At 35.9% G+C, this 19,593-nt stretch overlaps 2 protein-coding genes across 4 annotated transcripts in view; both read left to right on the top strand.

The window, feature by feature from the left end:
- The window catches only part of LOC142357315 (metal cation symporter ZIP14-like), a 339,525-nt gene that overhangs the window by 255,493 nt on the left and 64,439 nt on the right, over positions 1 to 19,593 (top strand). The gene's annotated exons all lie outside the window — the stretch shown is intronic.
- LOC142334836 (uncharacterized) lies at positions 566 to 17,074 on the top strand. The gene is made up of 9 exons (XM_075383164.1): positions 566 to 678; positions 1,365 to 1,601; positions 2,488 to 2,807; positions 10,589 to 10,751; positions 11,670 to 11,936; positions 12,182 to 12,798; positions 15,152 to 15,379; positions 15,819 to 16,368; positions 16,791 to 17,074. The coding sequence occupies exons 1-9, from the start codon at positions 566 to 568 to the stop codon at positions 17,026 to 17,028; spliced, it is 2,733 nt and encodes a 910-aa protein (XP_075239279.1). The 3' UTR covers positions 17,029 to 17,074.

Genomic DNA, 19,593 nt, shown 5'->3' with positions numbered 1-19,593 from the left:
CGATAGCCCCCCCCCCCCCCCCCAATAATGGTAATTATACCATAATGGGGGCTATAATTTCATGGGGGGGCTATAATGGGAAAGACCCGAAATATGTTGTCCCTTTTTCAATGAGCGCAGTTAACACTTTGATTAAACAATGAATTTTACTATTGAAGCAAAAAGAGTTAATGGAGTTTTTGTGAGTCATTTTTGTCGTATAAAATTGTCCATGAGTAATGCTTTCGATGTTGTGACCACTTTTACGTGCTGTACATGATCGTGTACAAAATGTATTTTGCTCCAAAAATTATCAGTTGATTACTACTACTGTGAATGGCTAATATTACGTTGAGCACTTGATTAGGGCAATTGTGGAAAATTATATGTCCAATACCACGGCCAGGGTGCAGAATAGAAACAAAAGGAAAATGGCTATGGCTAAAATGGTGAGGCTTAAAACATTGTTTCAAGGTCATTTGATGTTAGGATCCATCTAATTTTGCACGTGCCTAGTGAATTATAGCGTGATATGCAAAATAGAAAAATGCGCGACATGTAACCAATACAACCAATATCTTCATAAATGCCCAATGCAGCACAAAGAGGGGCAGCCAAAGGGACACAAGATGAGGCACATAAAAGCAACAACAACAACAACAACAAAAACAACAATAGCCCTGTAAAAGCTGCAAAAGGGTCTGCTGTCACACCTGCAATCCAAGTCACAAGGAATTTGAATTGGATGTTTTCCGTTAATCAAACTCCCACCACCACCATTAACGAGCAAATCGTACAACGAAGTTTATAATAATTGCTCAGAAATTCCAGGCCAGTTACACCAACAAACCCGCTCAGTGAGGGGGGTAAAAATAGTAAATTTTATGTGATGGTAAAGTATATAAGTGAGGGTAAAGTAAAGGGGTCTTTCCCATTATAGCCAACCCCCCCCCCCCCCCCCCCCCCCAGTTTAGTGGTCAGATAACCTATAGCCCCCCAATCATGGTAATTATACCATAATGGGGGGTTATAATTTCATGGGGGGGCTATAATGGGAAAGACCCAAGTAATGTATTACCCCCCCCCCCACACACCCAGCGTCTATGTGACAGTCAAATATCCACTCTGAGATCAGTATGATGGGGAGTATTAACGGAAAAGATCCCGGATTTGTTTCCTGTTTAATAACACATTTTTTAAAACTTATTTTTATTAAACTTAACTTTATTGAACTTATTTTCCGGAGCTCAAAATTAGTCATAACAGAACTCACTCGACTTTACAGAAACCCTGAGCTAAGACCTTAATTTCTTAGATACTAATATAATTTCTTGCATTTTTTTAACTTGAAAAGGAAACATTTCTATTGGTTGTGCTACCGGCAGCTATTTTGAAAATAAGAAGTCACCTAAACGTTCACAATCGAAGAAGAGGTTGAAATCTCCACGAGTTAAATCCCCGCAAAAGTTGAAATCACCTAAACGATTAAAATCTCCAAAACGTGGCAATGCATCTCCAAAACGTAATCAATCGCCATTGAAGCGACAGTTATCACGAAGCTCAAGATCGCCCCAGAGGTCGGCTTCTCCAGCACGGTCCAAATTGCGAAGAAGTCCACAAAGATATGGATCACCTCTTTTCTGCTTATAAAAAAATTTATGTTTATCTTTATTCCCGGGACTATTTCGAGAGAGAACAGGGACATTAGTCTCATTTTATCTTTCAGTCTGTCTATCACAGGTAAATGCATAACTCCAGGTATCGTCAATAAACTGGAATAATATTACGGCGAGCTATGTTTTTGTCGCGAATGTAGAAAATTTCTGAAAATTTTTCAATCAGGCTAAAATTATTTATCTGGCTCAATAATCATTAAGCTCTACGGTGACCCGCTTTTTCGCCCCTATTCATTAAACCACCTATCATTTAACCCCGATTTATTCACCCCTGTATCATTTAACCCCTCTATCATTTCATCCCGCCAATTAACAGTCGACATTAAAGGCATGTGTTGTCATAATTAAGAGGATAGTTTAATCCCACATTCGGTTGTGATAGTTTCATATCAAGTTCCACGGGCCTCTGAGGCATGGCCATGGCCCGCGAGGCATGGCCAAATGATTATATTGCTAATTTAATAATCCTAATTTTATAGAAAGATTAAAATGATAGAGGGGTTAAAAGATAGAGGGGTTAAATGATACAAGGGTGAATAAATCGGGGTTTAATGATAGGGGGTTAAATGAATAGGGGTGAAAAAGCGGGACACCGTAGACCTTAATGATTATTGAGTCATATAATTTTAGCCTGATTGAAAATTTTCAGAAATTTATATGAATAGGGGTGAAAAGAAGTAGAACCAAGCTCTACCATCCCACCTCTCTATTTATAGTGGGATTTATAGTGGGATTTGAGGTCCCAAAGTTACCAGTACGATAAATTTACAAGTAAAAAAGGCAGTCCAAAGTTTAATGGGGAGAAAAGCAAAAAGCAGACAAGAGATTATAGGTATCCAGGTAAAATTCACACTCCTAAGAACCGTGGAGCATTTCTACGGAGGCCGCCTCAACAGGGAAAACCGGAGCTTCCATCCCACTCCATTCCAACAAACAGTGAAGCCCATTTTGAGTACTACATCGACGGCAAACCAGCCAATGATCCTCAAGTTGCAAAAGTATTGTCAAATCTCTTCGCTCAACAATTCAGTACCGAAACAAAAGCTCCAACGGACGAAGACCGAGAACAATTTGCACCTAAGTTCTTACCACCGAAATATCAAACTCATCAAGGGCATCCCCAACAATTCACGCAGATCATGATTCCGGAAGGCAATAATGTTTACTCCTCAAGGGTAAAAGTTATAAATTAGGAAATGAGCAAGGTAAAGTAGTTATTTTGAGCCTTTCTTGTTGTTTCTTTTTCAAGTCGTTTCTTTGTTTCAACGAGGACAATTGTTTGATGAGGCAAACTTCGATGAGGAATTATGAACAAGTATACTCAACTGGAACTGGGAAAATCAGTTGTACCTTGGCTTCCTTAACCAAGCTTTTACCTGACTACTTTTCCTACCCAATCATAAATTACCATCATTATCTAACCTAACGAAATTCTCGAATTTTGCTTGGTTAATATAATGATGGTAATTTATGATTGGGTAGGAAAAGTAGTCAGGTAAAAGCTTGGTTAAGGATTCCGTAAGCCAAGGTCAACTGATTTGTAATTTTTCCCAGTTCCAGTTCCAGTTTTAATGACAAGACGATAGGTTTTTTGTTGTTTCGATTACACGGTAGCTGTCCTACAAGCAAAATGGATCTATTCTATTCCCCCCAAGGTTAATGGGCATATATCTTTTTACGCCCCAAGCCCTCGTGCCACAAAGCAACACATAATGTGTAACTGGGGAGCATAGAAAGCACAATAGATCCAAAAACATACCCACGACAATTTCAAAACATTTGTTGCCGAAAACCAAAAAGTGTACAACCTATGTCCACTATGTGCACATGAGACTGAAACAAAAAATTCGGAATTTTTAATAGTAGTAAAGGCTTCACTGTCATGTCACTGGGGTTTCCAGCCCCTTCTTGATTGGCTGAATTGACCATCAGTACATAATGGAAGCTGTTGCAGTTAAACAAAATAGTCTAAGTACACGGGTTTACTGCATAATAAGTCTTAGAGAAGCAACAACAACAACTCCAGTATAGTTCAGTTGAAATTTTGGGATCTATTCTGTTTTGCCCCCCCCCCCCAGAGTTTTTTATGACCCCCAGTTACAAATTATATGCTGTTATATAGCACGTTACTATGTAAGAAAATAGCTAGCACATGCACCTAGGGGTCACAAAAATTTTATGCTTACTAAGCTGGGGGCAAAACAGAATAGATCCAAAATTTATTGCTTAAGCTTTCTAGGGTCGTGTTAGTGCTTCTACAGTTAGCATTAAACAATGGGTTGGAAAGTCTCCTTAAAATTTCATCTCCGTTTTTTGATCTCGTTTGGTTAATAATTATTTGACCACTTTGTCTGTTATCTCGTTGATCGCCACATGAAGTTTTACAGATCAATGCGCGAATATTATTTTTTCCACTGAGAAAAACAATCAAAAGAAGTAGATCATGTACCTTATATTACAGTGAGAGAGGTAGTGGATTGAGTTTATGCAGCTTCTTCTTGTAGCTCATTTCTCCGTTGGTGAGAATCCAAGATGAAACATTCCTTTGAATTTTCTGGACATTCTTTTTCCTGTTTTGTGAGTCAACGAGGCTAGTGCTATAAATGTGATGATTGGGAAGGCATATGCTGCTTACGCGTTGAGTTTAACATTCAACTTTGCAAACGTCAATGACCTTTTTAAAGAAATAGATCGTATTCAGTGCCCTAGAGCATCCTTTCGGAATACGGTTTCCAGTTCAATTTGGTAGCAATTGTTATACCTTGATTTCTTGTCGCTTTTGATACTGAGAAAATTCTTATTTCAAAATTTAGCTTCGTATTTTTCTCTTTTGACTGGTAACAGATGCCACTTTTTCGTAAAGCATCATTACATTGCTCAAGCACAAAATCTCAGTTTGTTTACGTCGTGCATCAAGTTTTTTCTGTTTGATACAGCAAGACTAAATTTGTCGGTTTTTTGTCCCACAATCAATCAGTTTTACAAAATGTCTTCATTTGTATAAGTTGCAGACAGAAACTTTAAGTAAATAATGGCAATTGGCCATTAAATTCATTTTTCTTAGTAGGAGGATTTGTGAAACACAATTGAATATTTTTTTGAAATCCAGATACAATACTAAGAGCTTCTCATCATTACAATCGTCTTCCTGGTATGAATAGTGGAGAAAAAAACATCATTGTTATTAGTGACCTGTTTCTTCTTAAACAAGGCTGCCTGTTTTGCAGCAGCGTTTTAACTATAGCCTACAGCACAATAAAATATTCTTCAAAAGCTCTGAAACATTGCCGAGTAGGCTGATAGGTCTGTACTGCTTTGCGCTCTCTCTCTCTCTCTCTCTCTCTATCTCTCTCTCTCTCTCTCTCTCTCTCTCTCTCTGTCTGTCTGTCTGTCTTTCTCTCTTGATCTTCAAGGATGGGGATAACTTCTTTTTTTTATAAAAATAACCCCTGGCCGTTTTTAGGTATGACAAAGTGCTCGATGTAAACGAACTTTATTTAATGATTAAGGCGTTACAATTGGCCAGTGCATCCGCTATTAAGAAAAATAAGAAAAATTGAAGAGCAGAAAGGACAATCAAGCAAAAACTTTCAACTCTAATAGACTCATGACAATTTATTTGCGCTTATCAATCCTTGAAACTGCCTCTCAATTTTATGCTGATCAGCTCGAAAACTACTCATTACAATGGTTCATCACAAAATAGCGACTTTTGTAGCAGTGCAACATAAAAAACAAAACAACTCAATCATTTTAGTGCTATCTGATGCAATCCTAGTTTGCTATTGCTGTAGTCTATGTTGACATACTGAGTCAACCAATCAGACTATGCCAGCTGGCAAAAAGTATAAACCACCACTAAAAAAAAGCAGTGAATTTGTAGTAGAAGCATTTTTTCCAACTCTGCGAGGATACAATCCACTGGCTGGCGATTCGAGCCCAGCAGCAGAGGAATAGCCGCCAACAACAACCAGCTCAGCTGAGCACGGCGGCTAGATGCTTAGCAATAGAGCTCGAGCCTTAAGAGCTAATGCTTAGCTTATTCCATCACATTAGTAGTACATACAATTATGCGCTATATTAGATCATGATGACTGTAACTAAATACTTATTTCCAATTCAACATCGCATTATCCACGCTATTATTACTCTAAAACTGTAAACTTTAAAACCTTAAAACTGTGCAACTTTGAAACCGAAAAAAAACATTCCAGTGGAAAGAAACAACTTAGAAGCAACGAAAAACATTGTAGCTCTTATGATATAACTACTGCTGTTATATTTACTATCTGTAACTAACAAATTGATTCCATATGATAGACAAGTGAAAGCTGACATTGCTATTCCCGGAGACTAAATTGATAGAATAGCAGGGCAAATAACTGAAAGAAGCAACTGGCACAAAAGATCGACTATAAATGTCCTAACACGCTCTGTCCTTAAACAAAATAAAATCTAATGATGTACTACATCTCATATGAGACGTGTTCAAACGTCTTTAAAATTTCATAAACGCCGCAGAACTGGTATTAGCTATCCGGAAAAAAATATTGATTGAAAAAAAAGTTTTAACCCTGCATTTTATTTGATTTTAGACGGACTATAAGAATCTAAATACTGGCTGAATCGGAAACCATAATATAACAAAAGTTCTTGATGAAAAACAACAATTGTACTTGGAAAAAAGCATTCGTTCATAAAGAAAAAAATATTATCTTTGTCTGCGACTTTTTTTTGGTTTTTAGAAATCATAAAAAATGTTTTATAATTATTAGGTCAGTTTAGTTTCCTTGACTAGGGAAGATCCTAAAAGAACCATTTGCAGTAAATTTTTTCTTCGTCTTCACTTCTGATAATCCATGCAACCTTCATTTTAAAAAACTATATTTTCCATATTTAACCAGTAGTTTTATGTAGTCCAATTATAAAAAGCAGGCAAAAGCACGACATAGAGACAAAACTAAATTATTAATTATTTTAACGTTGATTATCCCGTAAAATGTGACGTATACTGAAAACCCGACCCATTTATTAATTTTGTAACCTTAAAGCAGTTAACAAAGTCCGAAAACAGTGAAACAGTAAAAATTTGTTACGATCCATTTGTATGAAAACAAAAGTAGACGAACAAATTCTCTTAGAAATTTATTGAAAAAAGTCTCTGTCGACATTTTTTGAAAAAATTTGTTAAGCTGAGACAGTGGAATTATTAATATCTCAACTCGTTCAATTAATGATTTGAGCTAAACGCAGTTTCGAGCACAGCTATATCTCAATCCAAATCATAGCATAATAAATTTTAATGGATAATAAATATCATCTTAGGATAGTAAATGGCATCTAAAAACATTGAGTTAGAAAATTTTTCATCTCTGCCTTTCTATGATCTCTGATACGCTCTTTAAAAATGATTATTATTATCCTCAGCAGTTTGCTGATTTTTATTCATTTTTTAATTTGTACTTAAAAACTGCAAATTGTGACTTAATTGATTAAAAAGAAACCGTGAGCATTTTTTTTGGTTAATTGAAAAAAAAAGAAAAATATTCTTTGAAATGAGGAAATGGAATAAAAACTTGTCCTTTCTTTTCTTTTGTGTATTTTCCTTCTCTCAATAATGCGTCCTGCTAGTCGTGTTCTAGCTTGATAAGTTTTGGGACCATGCTGTCGACTATTTAAGAAAAAAGTAGAATTTGAGAATGAGTGAACACGTCAAGTTAAGAATATTGAAAGTTAAAGGTTGCTTCAGAGAAATGATAACTAATTAACTTTTTTGGAAAATTTTCTAACTGAAAAGGTTAGAATTTCTCAGATTTTTGCCAGCGTGGAATGCAAATAACTGAGCAAATTTGTGAGATTTAGTTTGAAATAACACGATAACGCCGTGACAATATTTCTCAAATGTAATAGCTACATCAAATCTAAAAATATTAGATCTACAAGGCGGCTCGGTAATGTGCGATGGCACATAAGGTTCCGACCCCGCCCATCCACAATTTTGGCATAATTGTCTACCAAATGAGGAACAGATAGAAAAACCCAAAAATTATCTTTTGGAATCCCAAAAAACTAAAAAAAAACCCAAGTATTTTTCAAAAAAATTATGTATGAACGATAAGATAGCCTCCAAAGCAAACAAATCAGTGGGGTAAAAATTGATGCATTAGATTGCTGTGATATGCCAATATTAAGAAAGCGAGTCAAGACGAAGAGCAAAGAGCAAAATCAAACAACAACAGCAACAACAAACATTAATTACATCAAAAATTTTACGTCCGTTTTAAAAAACCAAGCTTAATAACAAATTCAACACAACGTCAGATAAAACTAAGACTCAACAAAATAACCTAAAAATCACCAGAAAAGATATGGGACCAGTCCATAAAAAGGTTTGGTAACAATTAGACAAAAGAGAACAAAAACAGTAAAGTTAAAAAATTCGCCTTCTTTTTTTAAATTATTAACTTTAAAGTAATGAAAACCGTTAAAAATAAAGTAAAATATCCTAAAGGCGTGCGATAACCAATGCTTCTATAGAAGGGCATCGGGACCTGACCTTATTCATTTTTTAAGAGGCTAAAAAGAACAAAAAAACAACAAACAAAAAATTAATTGAAACTTGCCGGAAAACGCTGTCAAAACCTTCAAGCCATATTTTGGCCCTCAAAATATATTTGATTGCGCTTTCTTCATATATCAAAAATGTAGTATGTGGTCATTCATTAGTGAGACTAGGTAACAAGTAGACAAAAAAGAAAGAAGGGCAAAAGTATGCAATACTTTTAATTTTTTTCGAAATAAAATTACATCAGAAGTCAAAAAAGACTTCAATTACATAATGATATGTTCAAATAGGGCCATTTATTCATCCATAGGAACCTCTTGAGACCTGCAGTTATCCAGAATATGTCTAACGTCTACAAAAAGAACGTCAAAAATGACAGAAATCAAATTAATTTATTTTTTTTTGTGAAAAACCGGTGTCGAAGCCAGTAAGGTCATGACGAATTCTTTTTTTAAAAAAATTTGAGGACACTAATTCCTTTTGACACCTTCCCCTGACATCCACAATGTCATATTTGAGCTGTAACTAACTAACGAGATTAGGTAACAAAAAGAAAAATAAAAAGAAAATTGCGAAGTTAAATTTTTTTTTAGTTTTGGAAAACGATTCTTTTCAAAGTCAGGAAAGCCATCAGCTATCTGATAAAATCAGAATATCGGCTACACTATTTTTCCATGAAAATCAAAAAACCTATCACCATAAAGGAAATTTTATACGACCGAAATGACAAAGTAAAAATGACAGTTAAAGACAAAATTTAAAAATTCAATTACTTTCTTCAAGAAAGTGTCGAGGCCGTTAAAACAATAATCTATATCTTTCAGGGTTTTAATATGTTACATTGTGGCTTATTTTGAACCCTAATAATGCGAAAAGACTCAGAAAGTTTATAAAAAATTCAAAAAGTAAATCGAAATTTCATTAAAAAGTTTTCCTCCGAAAAACAATTTTTAAAGTCTTAACAGTCATTAGCTGTCCTCTCAAGTTACTACGTAGTTCGTTTACTGTTCCTTAAGAAACCTATTGTTTTTCTAGTCATCGAGTCTATGCCATAGGACCCCGAAAAATTAGTAAACTTTCAAATAGAAAATAAAAATTTTGTTAAAAAATTTTCTTTCGAAAATTTTTTTTCAAGTCTTAACAGCCATTAGCTGTCCCCTCAAATTACTAAATAGGTTCGCTTAATGCTTTTTAGGAAGCGTATTGCAATTCTAGTCAACGAATCTATGTCATAGGGCTACAAAATCGCATTAAAATCTCAAAAAAAAAGAATCAAAATTAAAAAAAAATTAACAAAACTCAGAATCGGAGCCATAAAAATTGCCCGATTCCTTAAAGACTAATTATTTGTTTATTGGGCATTACTTGACGGTAAATGAGGTTTGTCAGGAACACAACCTGGATAATAAATGTGACTAGTCTCCAAGTGACTTGAAAAAAAATAATAAAAAAAACATGAAAAGGTTTTTAAAAAATCCAGCTCTCAAATGAAAATCGAGGATTTTCTATAGTAAACATCACTATGAGACGAAAACTACCCCTTTTATGGCCTTTCGTCTGTTAGAATCACAAGAATGTTCCTTTTATAGCAGAAAATGTAATTTTGAATTGATATTTTTTTTATAGAAAATAGCTTAATTTGAACAAAAATTGAACAAAATCATGCCAAACTTCACGTGTTCACGCAAAACTTTAAACCTCGATAATTCCTCAAAAAACACGAAATTCGAAAAAATCTTTTTAATTCCGAATGCTACGCGAGACGAGCTTTTCAATGATACCACTCACTCTTCTCTACGATGAATATATCGATCGGCCAAAATTCATATATGCGGTGAATCTCTATTTGAAGAACTGCAGCATTTGGCTTTTTTTATTCTGATGGCTTTCAACGGAACTCTTAGAAAAAAGAACTCTCGTATCCGGTTTCGAAACCCTGGCTGCCTACAGGTCATTGGCATCTTCTTCCATTTCGCCACCGAACCCGTACTTTCATTTTTTCTCTTGCAATAAAACCAGATTCACTCTACTTCATGTTAACAAGTATGCACTGATTTTTGAAAGATTAGCGGCTTTTAGCGGTGTTTCTGGAAAATTAACGGTTTCTTACTGTAAAATATTTGTTTTCACTGCTACCAACAGGAACCGATGGGAAAAAATTCAACACTAAAAACCGCAAATCTTCCAATAAAGTTTGCGGAGATTTTTTACACCAATGAATTGATATAAGATGTAAGTTCAATCAGTTTCTGATCCCGTCATTAAAAATCTACTCGGATTAAGACAGGTCGTATCCTGCTGTTACTGAGTTTTGATAGACAATACAAAGCAACGCGTCAGTTATAATAATCACATTATTGCCTCAAAGGCCAAGATGCCACGATGGAACAGCCGGAAGACATGCGAGTCCCTTCAAGTGGCGTCTGTGCAGGAGGGGGAGGGGGTCAGGCGAAAGCACCCTATATTGTGTTCAATAACAACATAGAGAACCACGGACATCTTGTACTAAATCAGAATCGCGGCGCACAAGGGTAAGCTAAACACAGTGCTATTTTTAGCAGACTTTTTCGGAACCTGACTCCAGAAGAAAATTACCCAATCGGAAAACTTCGTAAAAAGTATCGGTTGTGACTGATAATTTTGTCGCATTTGGCCCCTAGGCTACATGATGAATTTGGCTCTGACTCAGGGAAATTCAAAGAATCTCAGTTCTGAACGTACCTATGATTCCGAGAGGTACAGAATTGATGCATTGTCTCTTTCTGCCTCAACCACTGAAAGCTCAATTTGCTCTCGATGTTTTGTGAACCCATCGTAAGGCCGGCTGAAAGTTTAGTATGTGTTTGGGTCCGGTAGAATTATTGCACAATGAGTTCACGCCTGTACACAATAAATGAGTGTTTGCAAAGTCAAAAAAATTTATTATAACTATACAGCCAGAAAACAGCTGAACACCTTTAATTTTTGAAAGGTCCTGCTCCAAATGGGTTAATAATCAATCAAACGATCAACAGCGCCGAAATCGATGAATTTCCTGCAAGAATTTATATCGACGCTTCAGTTTCCTGAACACTGGAATTGAGTGACAAAATCAAGCATCTTGTACTATCGCGAAAAACTTTCTGTGATTAGTCTAATTCAAATTAGATTTGTAGCGACTTGTGCGTGAATAATATGACTTTTTAAATTTTCAAAAATTAGTTTATTTTGTACAAATTCAGAATTTCTTAGAGTACTTCAGTGAGTTGCTATGAATGGATTATTCACAACTTGAACACATTTCAGTGCTGTGCTTGATTAAGTCCCAGAGAACTGAACTGAAATTTAATTTTCAAATTGTTTATCTTTCTTTTTGATTAATTGATGAACGATGGATCCGGATTGTCAAGGTTTCTGGAGCCACTTTGCCATGTTTGATCCAGCTTTTTCTGACAATCTCCGCTGTTTAGTCTGAATTCTCACGGTGAAGGTCCTTCTGATTGTGACCTGGACCAGAATGGGCCAGAGGACAACTTAAGTAGTGGAGAGGGACAAGGGAAGCACGTGTACACTCAGGAGCAGACTATGGAGTTCAGGAAGAATGACGAGGGAGAGATCAGTGTCAATTTAGAGGAAGACATGCACCACTTCCATGAAGATGAGCAAGGGAAGACATTTGAAAACATTTCTCATAGCGTTGAAAACTATTTTTTTTCATCTTCGTTCACCTATTACATGTAATCATTTCAATCAGTCCCACTATTTAGTATAATTTTTGAATTTCCGACCCTGTGTATCATATATTACAAAAAGTAAAAAAGGCCTAAACATTCGATATCTGTTTTTTGCTTGCGCGGGGATGGGTGGGTGGGTGGGTGTTTGTGTCAGAAGAAAAAAATTTGAAGTTTTTCAAATCATTACTGTAATAATAGGTATGATCACTGATTTTGGTACACTTTAATCAATTAAATTTTTTAAAAAGAATTTATAAGTTTTTGCTTAATCGGCAAAAAACACCCCTGCCCAGTACAGGCAACTTACACCCTGTCAATGACACCATCGAAAACCAGGACAACTTTGAGAACATAAAGAACGCACAGTCACAAGAGCGACTCCTACGAGATTATCCCCAGGAAGTCGCTGACCAATGGGAAGAACATGACGTCAGTGGAGAGGCACACTCGAGCTTCGTCGAAAACGAAAGTCATCTCTGCCGCGCAGGACAAGCAGTACAGTTCGATAACATGATGATTGACGAGTTTAAAAAGACTCCAGTTGACCATATCGAAACTCTTTCTCCACAAGACGAGGCCGAAACAAGCGGGCAATTTATCCAACACACAGACGATAGAGCCGACATGCAAGGAATCGAGGAAAAAAGGTTTGAAGTTCGAGTTGAACAAACAACAGTGGGCTGGGTTGAGGATTTGAATGATTATGAGGGTTCGGATAGGTCTGCGCAAATGACGCAAGAGGAAGATGACAAATCGCGACATCAGACACCGTCTCTTTATGATGAGTTGGAAGAGATTGATGCGTATGAACAGTACTACCAGCAGCAGGACCCTGATCAGCCGAACCAATATGAGGGCACATACGGTACGTGAATAGTTTAAATCAAAACGTTTGAGAACTCTGAAATCTTTCAGTTAATTTTTTTTAGTTCAAACTAGGAATACTCATGTCATTGCATTCGGAGAAAAACAAGAAAAAGTTAGGGTCAATCAAAAAGTTAGGGTAAGCCGTCACGTCAGCTGTTAAATTTCGATGTCTATCTATGCTGGGGAAAACAGTTTCTCAACTTTCGTGACATAAATGCGTAGATTTGGCCCTGATAACGCAATTACTACGGCATTCTATTTTTTTTGTAAAAGGTGAAATACTACTTTAGATAAGATTAACGATGTTATATTGCTGATATCACAGCTGTAATTATTTTGATGATATGTCGGGTTTTGATTTTCAAGGTTATGCCAAGGACTGAAAACGTCGATGTTAAAATAAGCATTTGAGCGTTTTTGATCAGCATAAATTAATTAAATGTTTAACCACTTGTTCTTTAGCTCCATTAGATTGATTCTTAACCATCGTACGGGAAATAAGTTGTTTTTATCTTTTCTTCTAAGACACTCGAGAACAAGTCAATGGCCCAGTAGTGATCTCTCTGTAGTCACTGACGTGTATTTCTAGAGGAGAGCTGCAGATCTGTGAATTTTCTTTACTATTGTTGTAAACGAACGCCATCATGTCTGACCCTCTTAAGTACCCGGACCCTAGTCGAATTGTATGTCAGTACTGAAAAATTGTATTCCAATTGTATATCGTTGGCCCAGAACTGTATCAATGTATCCTAAGATTCTATTGTTTCCTCATGATGTGCAGTCTTTTCGCATAGACACATTTTTTTCTGAAGATAGACTGAGCACTCTTTGTTTTGATTCCCATGATGTTTATTGGAAAATCATAAAAAATTCTAAAAATTTCAAAAAAAAATGTTTTGGACGATGCTCTTTTTGTGTATGACGATGACATACAATCTTAAAACGTTGCAAGAAACGAATTAAAATTAGCAAAAAAAACGCCAAAACCAGCAAATACAAGCCGAAACCAGTAAATATACGCCGGAAGCTTGGAAACTGAAAAATTTGTCTCAAAACTGCAGATATTTAAGGGATAAAATGTTTCAGTACTGACATGACACTGGAATACAATTTTTCGGTACTGACATGACACACTACAGGACTAGGGTACGGAAGGGCCCTTTTGGAAAACTTCCAAAGTTGCAGGGGAGCTTGTCACATAATGAGATAATCGATGAAATACCTAATAATGTGCCGCCCAAAAACGAAGTTTAAAATAATGATAAAAACGCCAAAAATGTAACACGAAAAAGATTGCAATCAATAAATCGACCATCCGAATTGTTTTTTGACTAACTTAATATCAGAAAAAAGTAGAAATTTTATTTGAAATATCTGATTCTAACGACCAGGATTGATCATTCGTAACCAACAATAACCAACCGGAACGAATAACTAGCAGATAAATCTCACCGAACAATTACCATCATATAAAAAATCTTAAATTCAGCTATAAAGGGAGATTTTGGAATCAGCAATTCTTTTCCTTTTCAATGACATCACACGGGTGCTTCGGAGACAATATTATACTCCCCCCAATTACGTTATGCTTTCTCAGTACGCTATGCTCCCACGGTTGCAGAGCACGAGCCATTAAGAGAAATACTGGTCGCTTTCTAAAGACTGAAATACTGGTCGCTTTCTAAGGCGTTACTGTGACCAGTTATAAATGAGTTGGCGAGAACATTTACACAGGCAGCGACCTGTTCCACATCAATGAATTCACACGAATAATCTAGCAATGAGAAAGAATTCAATTGCATGTGATCCAGTGCTAATCGGCAGTACGATTGGCAAGAGTGATCCAGTGCCATCATCTTAATGTGTTCCAGCGGCACAAGTGCCAGTTGGCATCACGACACAGAATACATGCCGCAGGGCATGACAGTTCACGTCAAACTGCATGCAAACACTCCAAATACTTCAACTGTATAAATCATTTTTAAACATAAGAGTTTCAATAATCAATAAAAATTAACTATTATGCAGTTGGTTTCTTTCTCTAAAGAGAGTTTAGTGTAGGTCTTTTTCTGTAGCGATTTAAATTTCTATGACATGATCTATGACATGATCATATGAAATTTCTCTGATCAGAGAAAAAGGCTGAAAGACAATCCTGAACAGTTTTAGCCATTAGACTTCGTTTTTTGTCTGAATATACAATTTTCAGAGTAAAAGTTGACATGATCACAATATGTTCATAGTAAAAATACAGACTGAGAAATACTGATTAAGCGCTGAGTTACTATGCTACTATGATTCGGGTCTGCTTCAATGCTTTTTTAGCAATTACCCATAATGTTTACTTTAAGGCTTACACACCTTTGATCAGGACGGCAACATAATCGAAACTGTCCCAACAACATTCAATCAACCAAATCCACCTGTATTCCAAGAGGACATTAATCAAGAACCCGCAAATGTACAAGTTCACCACGAGGGTCAGTTTCAAATGCAGGGACAGGGTCAGTTTGAACAAATATACAGAGAAGGTGAAGCTCATTTGAACAAACAGGGCCAACTTCGATTGAAAGATCAAGGAATCTGTTTCTATAAAAAGCAAAAAAAAATATCCGAAAACATTTTTTGCAAAGAAGTTTTGATCTTCAAAGCTGAAAGATCTTTTCACCAAACAATTCATGCTTTTGAGCATTTACAGCTTCAATGGTTTCTGAAAAGAATATTCATTGGCTCCTTAATTTCATAACTTTTCTGATCTATGAAGTTAATGCACCATAATAGGAAAATTCTTTGATTAAAATTTTGTTTCAATACGGATACAGGCTTTAATTTATAACCTTAATGGTTCCTGGCGTGTTGGGGATAAAAATAACAAATAGCAATAGCAGTTAAATTACAAGTGTTGATACTGATAAATATATGGTTCAGCAACGAGTAGGAATTTAAGTTAAAATTTAGACAGTGGCATACTTTGTTACGGGTTTAAAATGAGTATAATCATTCGAGATTAAGAAACAGATCTCGTCCAAAATTTACATATACAAGAACAAGGAGGACAACAAGACGAGCAATGGGAAATTAACGATCAAGGTCAATTGGAATGTGCTGAACCTGGACAGCTCCAAAGGGTTGCTCAAGGTCAATGTCCAGTGGATGTTAATTTAATACAAAGTGACCAAGGTCATTTCCAAAATCAACATGATCAAAATCAAAGCCAAAAAATACATTATCAAGGTGAAGGTCAAGGTCAAGAACAGGACAGTCAAGACTGGCAAGCCAACGGCCAAGGTCAAATTGAGAACGATGTCAATTGTCAAATCCACGTGACTGGTCAAGGTCACTTTGAGATGGATATTAATTTGAACAAAAACGACCAGGGTCATTTCCAAAATCAAAATGGCCAAGACGAGCATCAAAATCAAGAATGGGAAGTTAACGATCAAGGTCAACTGGAGTGCGCCGACCTCAACCAGATCGAGATGATTGGTCAAGGACAGTTTCCGGTGGATATTAATCTGATTGAAGTAGATCCAAGAATTGCTACAACCCAGGAGAGCCAAGATATAAGGTTCCCTAGTTGAGACCCAGTCTACATTATTTGAATGTTATCTTGTTTAATTAAGTAAAACTTAGGATATAACCAAAAAGGTTTAAAAATACTTGCAACAAAATAAAGAAAACAATAATTTAATCTTTTGTAAATCATGCATACACCAATTTAATTTGGAATGTATTCGTCGAACATAGTATGGTGTGCGATAGAAATTAGCAATTTCCCAAATGGCAATTTTCTCATTTCTTTTCAATATAAAAAATAACACGCCAAATGTGATGAATAACCGTCCAGGGAATATGTACCAGTTCAATATTAAACAGTAGTCAATTAACTGCATCTTTGGGAAAGAGCTAAAGTCTACTTCTATAAGGCACAGAATAGTTTTGCCATAAAATATGACCACAAAAGCATTTGGTCTCAACTCGGATTAACAGTCGAGAACAAGCAAACGTTAGTGCAATCCCTGAAGAGCATGAGAGTCACAGTGACCCAAACGAACATTCTGGAAAGAAGTACGTTTACAAAGACGAGCAGGTCATTGAGATACGAAGCCAGATATCTCAAGATTTCCAAATCACCTCTGACGTCACTCACACTTCGAGTTTAATGGACGAAACTGGGGTTACAATTGAAGAGTTAACTCAAACATTCATGGGAGGAGAAATCGAGTAACAATGTGAAACTGAAAACCAATTCAGAATCAATATTTTACAATTGATATTTAAATGTTTTAGAATACAAGACTTTAAAAAACAGTTTCAACATCAACGTATGCAATACCATAGATGTGTGAGTCTATATCGAACAATAAAAAAAAGTTTGACAGTGACACTTAATGACGTTTATTTTGACTAGTTGCCCTCAAAAAGCGAACCAAAAGCTTCCAATGCTAAGAATCTTTGAAGCGTTTTAGGGCTCCTTGAGTGATACATTTTTCTGTACGCTCGGTAACTTTTATCTGAAACAGGCGCTTTAACAGGTCCAGATGTAAGCGCACCATTTCAGCGCACTTTTCGTTAGAAATGAGCTGAATAATGCTGAAATTTTGCTACAATCGTGCTGAATGAGCTGATTTCTGTTTTTTTATTATTTATGTATTTTTGATCGTACATTTACTAATCGTGTACAACCCAAGATTGTCTGGTCACTCAATGACACCTATAAATTTAAAAGATACCTGGTTTTAATCTGCTACCTCGTTTGTGAAAACCAGCAATAAAAAGCAAGGATAATTCTGACATCGAATTGCTTTTGGCAATCAGGCTGTGAACAACGTTTTGTGATTCATGTTTAATTTTTACGTTGTGCTTCTTTATAGTAGCCTTTGATTAATTTTTGCCACTGCCTATCAAGTTATTTTTCAAAGTGCCAGTTGACTCCAGTTTTTCATGCTGTTCGGTTCAAAAACTCGTAATGTTAATCGCATATAAAGAATTGAAATTCATTAGGCTCAGACAAAGCTCAGAATTCTACTCTGAATTTAACCATGACATGCCTATAAAATGCCATGATCAGAACTCTAATCATAGTAAAAATCAGAATGAGCTCAGAAACTGAAAGATTACGACGCGCTTAACCGTATCTCGTGACAGTTTGTTGATTATCCAGGACAAATTGTTGATTATCCAAGTTCGTGGTGGCATTTTCGAGACTATATCTTTGCTTTGCTTGAAATTTTGATGGTTTCTACAAATCTACGACCCTTGTTGACCGCGTTACGTTTTTTGGCCTAGACAAATAAATGAGAGCGCTGTTTGAATTCTAAAATAAATTGGGGCGAAAACCTATTTTTTTCTATTGAACCTCTCAGCAGATATTCCGAATAGATCATAATCTGGTCTTCAGTTGTTCATCAAAGTTGGGAACGATTACTGTCTCCTGTGCGATAGCCAGAGGAGAACCCAGGATGGCGGAGTAAGTTCTGTCGTTTTAGTCATGATTTCAGTCATTTTTTCACCCAACAGACCGAGTTATTTTTATCTTGTAAGGTAAGGCGGAATTTTTATGGTCTTAGATCTGATGATACGGAATTTTTATCGTATAAGATCTGATAAGACGTTATCATTATCGTGTAAGATCTGACAGAACGGAATTTTTTATCGTTTAAGATCTGGTAATGCGGAATTTTTATCGTGTACGATCTGATAAGACAGAATTTTTATAGTGTAAGATCTTATAAGAAGATTTTTTACAGTGTAAGATCTGACAAACTTCTTATCAGATCTTATAAGAAGATACATCCCCTTACAGGCTATTAGCGAGATGGTTTTGTCAGAAATTTGTGAGATCTTACACGAAAAAAATTCCACAATCACTGGAGAACAAGCAGCTCCAACTAGATACAGTACTAAGTCTGGAAGCGCTTCCCTTCAGCAGCTTAGTGATGACATAGCGTATATCTCCCAATCTCAGTAACATACCATAATGCCATAATGGGGGCTATAAATCCGGGGAGGAGGTGAGAAGGGCTATAATTGGACATGCGCCAATTTTTTGAAGTATATTATTCACTTCCATTTTTACTGCAGACGGATTTGGTGAATTTTCTGATTGAGCTTGTCCCAGTTTTAAACGAGGTTAAAGCAACTTTAAGGACAGAATTGTCGAAACAACCCTTGTTCCTATTCAAAGTGCTACGTGATTTTTTCCCTCAGTCGTCAAAAGAGCCAGGGGTGTGGTACACAAAATTCACACATCAGAAAAATTTAGTTGATAAAAACATCGAGATGTTCTAAAATGATATTTATTGAACATTTTGATTTCATTTCACACAAAATAAAGTTAAGGTGTTTTTACCTTATAAAATATCTAACTTACCTCATCTGTTAAGGTAAATCTCCCTTTCCTCAACTCACCTTAACTTAAACTAACTCTACCTCAACTTTAATAACGCAGTTGTAGATTTCTGGAATTTTTTGTTTCAATTTCGTTTATTTTTGCGACAAAATGATTGTAAAATATTTGGAAAATTTAGCTGAATCGGAGAAGTCTGAGACATCTAACCAGTTTCGCATACTCTTCCAATTCAAGCTTCTATTTTGAATTTGCTTCATTGGCCAAGTAAACTTAATTGAAACAATAATTTTGAAACAATAATGCCAATTTTGAAATCTTGCACCGCTTTTTTCCTAGAAAAATCTGCAATTTTTAAATCTGGCACTGCATAGATCTGTCATTTTAGAGCTTGAGTAAGATTGTTTCATCAACTCATTAAACAAACTTGCAATTGATACTGAT

The sequence above is a fragment of the Convolutriloba macropyga genome, chromosome 2, assembly GCF_964194025.1.
Source record: "Convolutriloba macropyga chromosome 2, txConMacr16.3, whole genome shotgun sequence".
Lineage (NCBI taxonomy): Eukaryota > Metazoa > Xenacoelomorpha > Acoela > Convolutidae > Convolutriloba > Convolutriloba macropyga.
Note: the sequence above shows the minus strand (reverse complement) of the source record. Positions and strands in the feature narration are given on the sequence as shown.

Bases quoted from the DNA above. Each gene is read 5' to 3' on its own strand.
- LOC142334836 (XM_075383164.1), top strand. From the start codon at position 566: ATGCCCAATGCAGCACAAAGAGGGGCAGCCAAAGGGACACAAGATGAG. The intron at 1,602-2,487 runs ATATGGATCACC...AAGAGATTATAG, and splicing joins TTGCGAAGAAGTCCACAAAG to GTATCCAGGTAAAATTCACA. The intron at 12,799-15,151 runs GTACGTGAATAG...GTTTACTTTAAG, and splicing joins CCAATATGAGGGCACATACG to GCTTACACACCTTTGATCAG.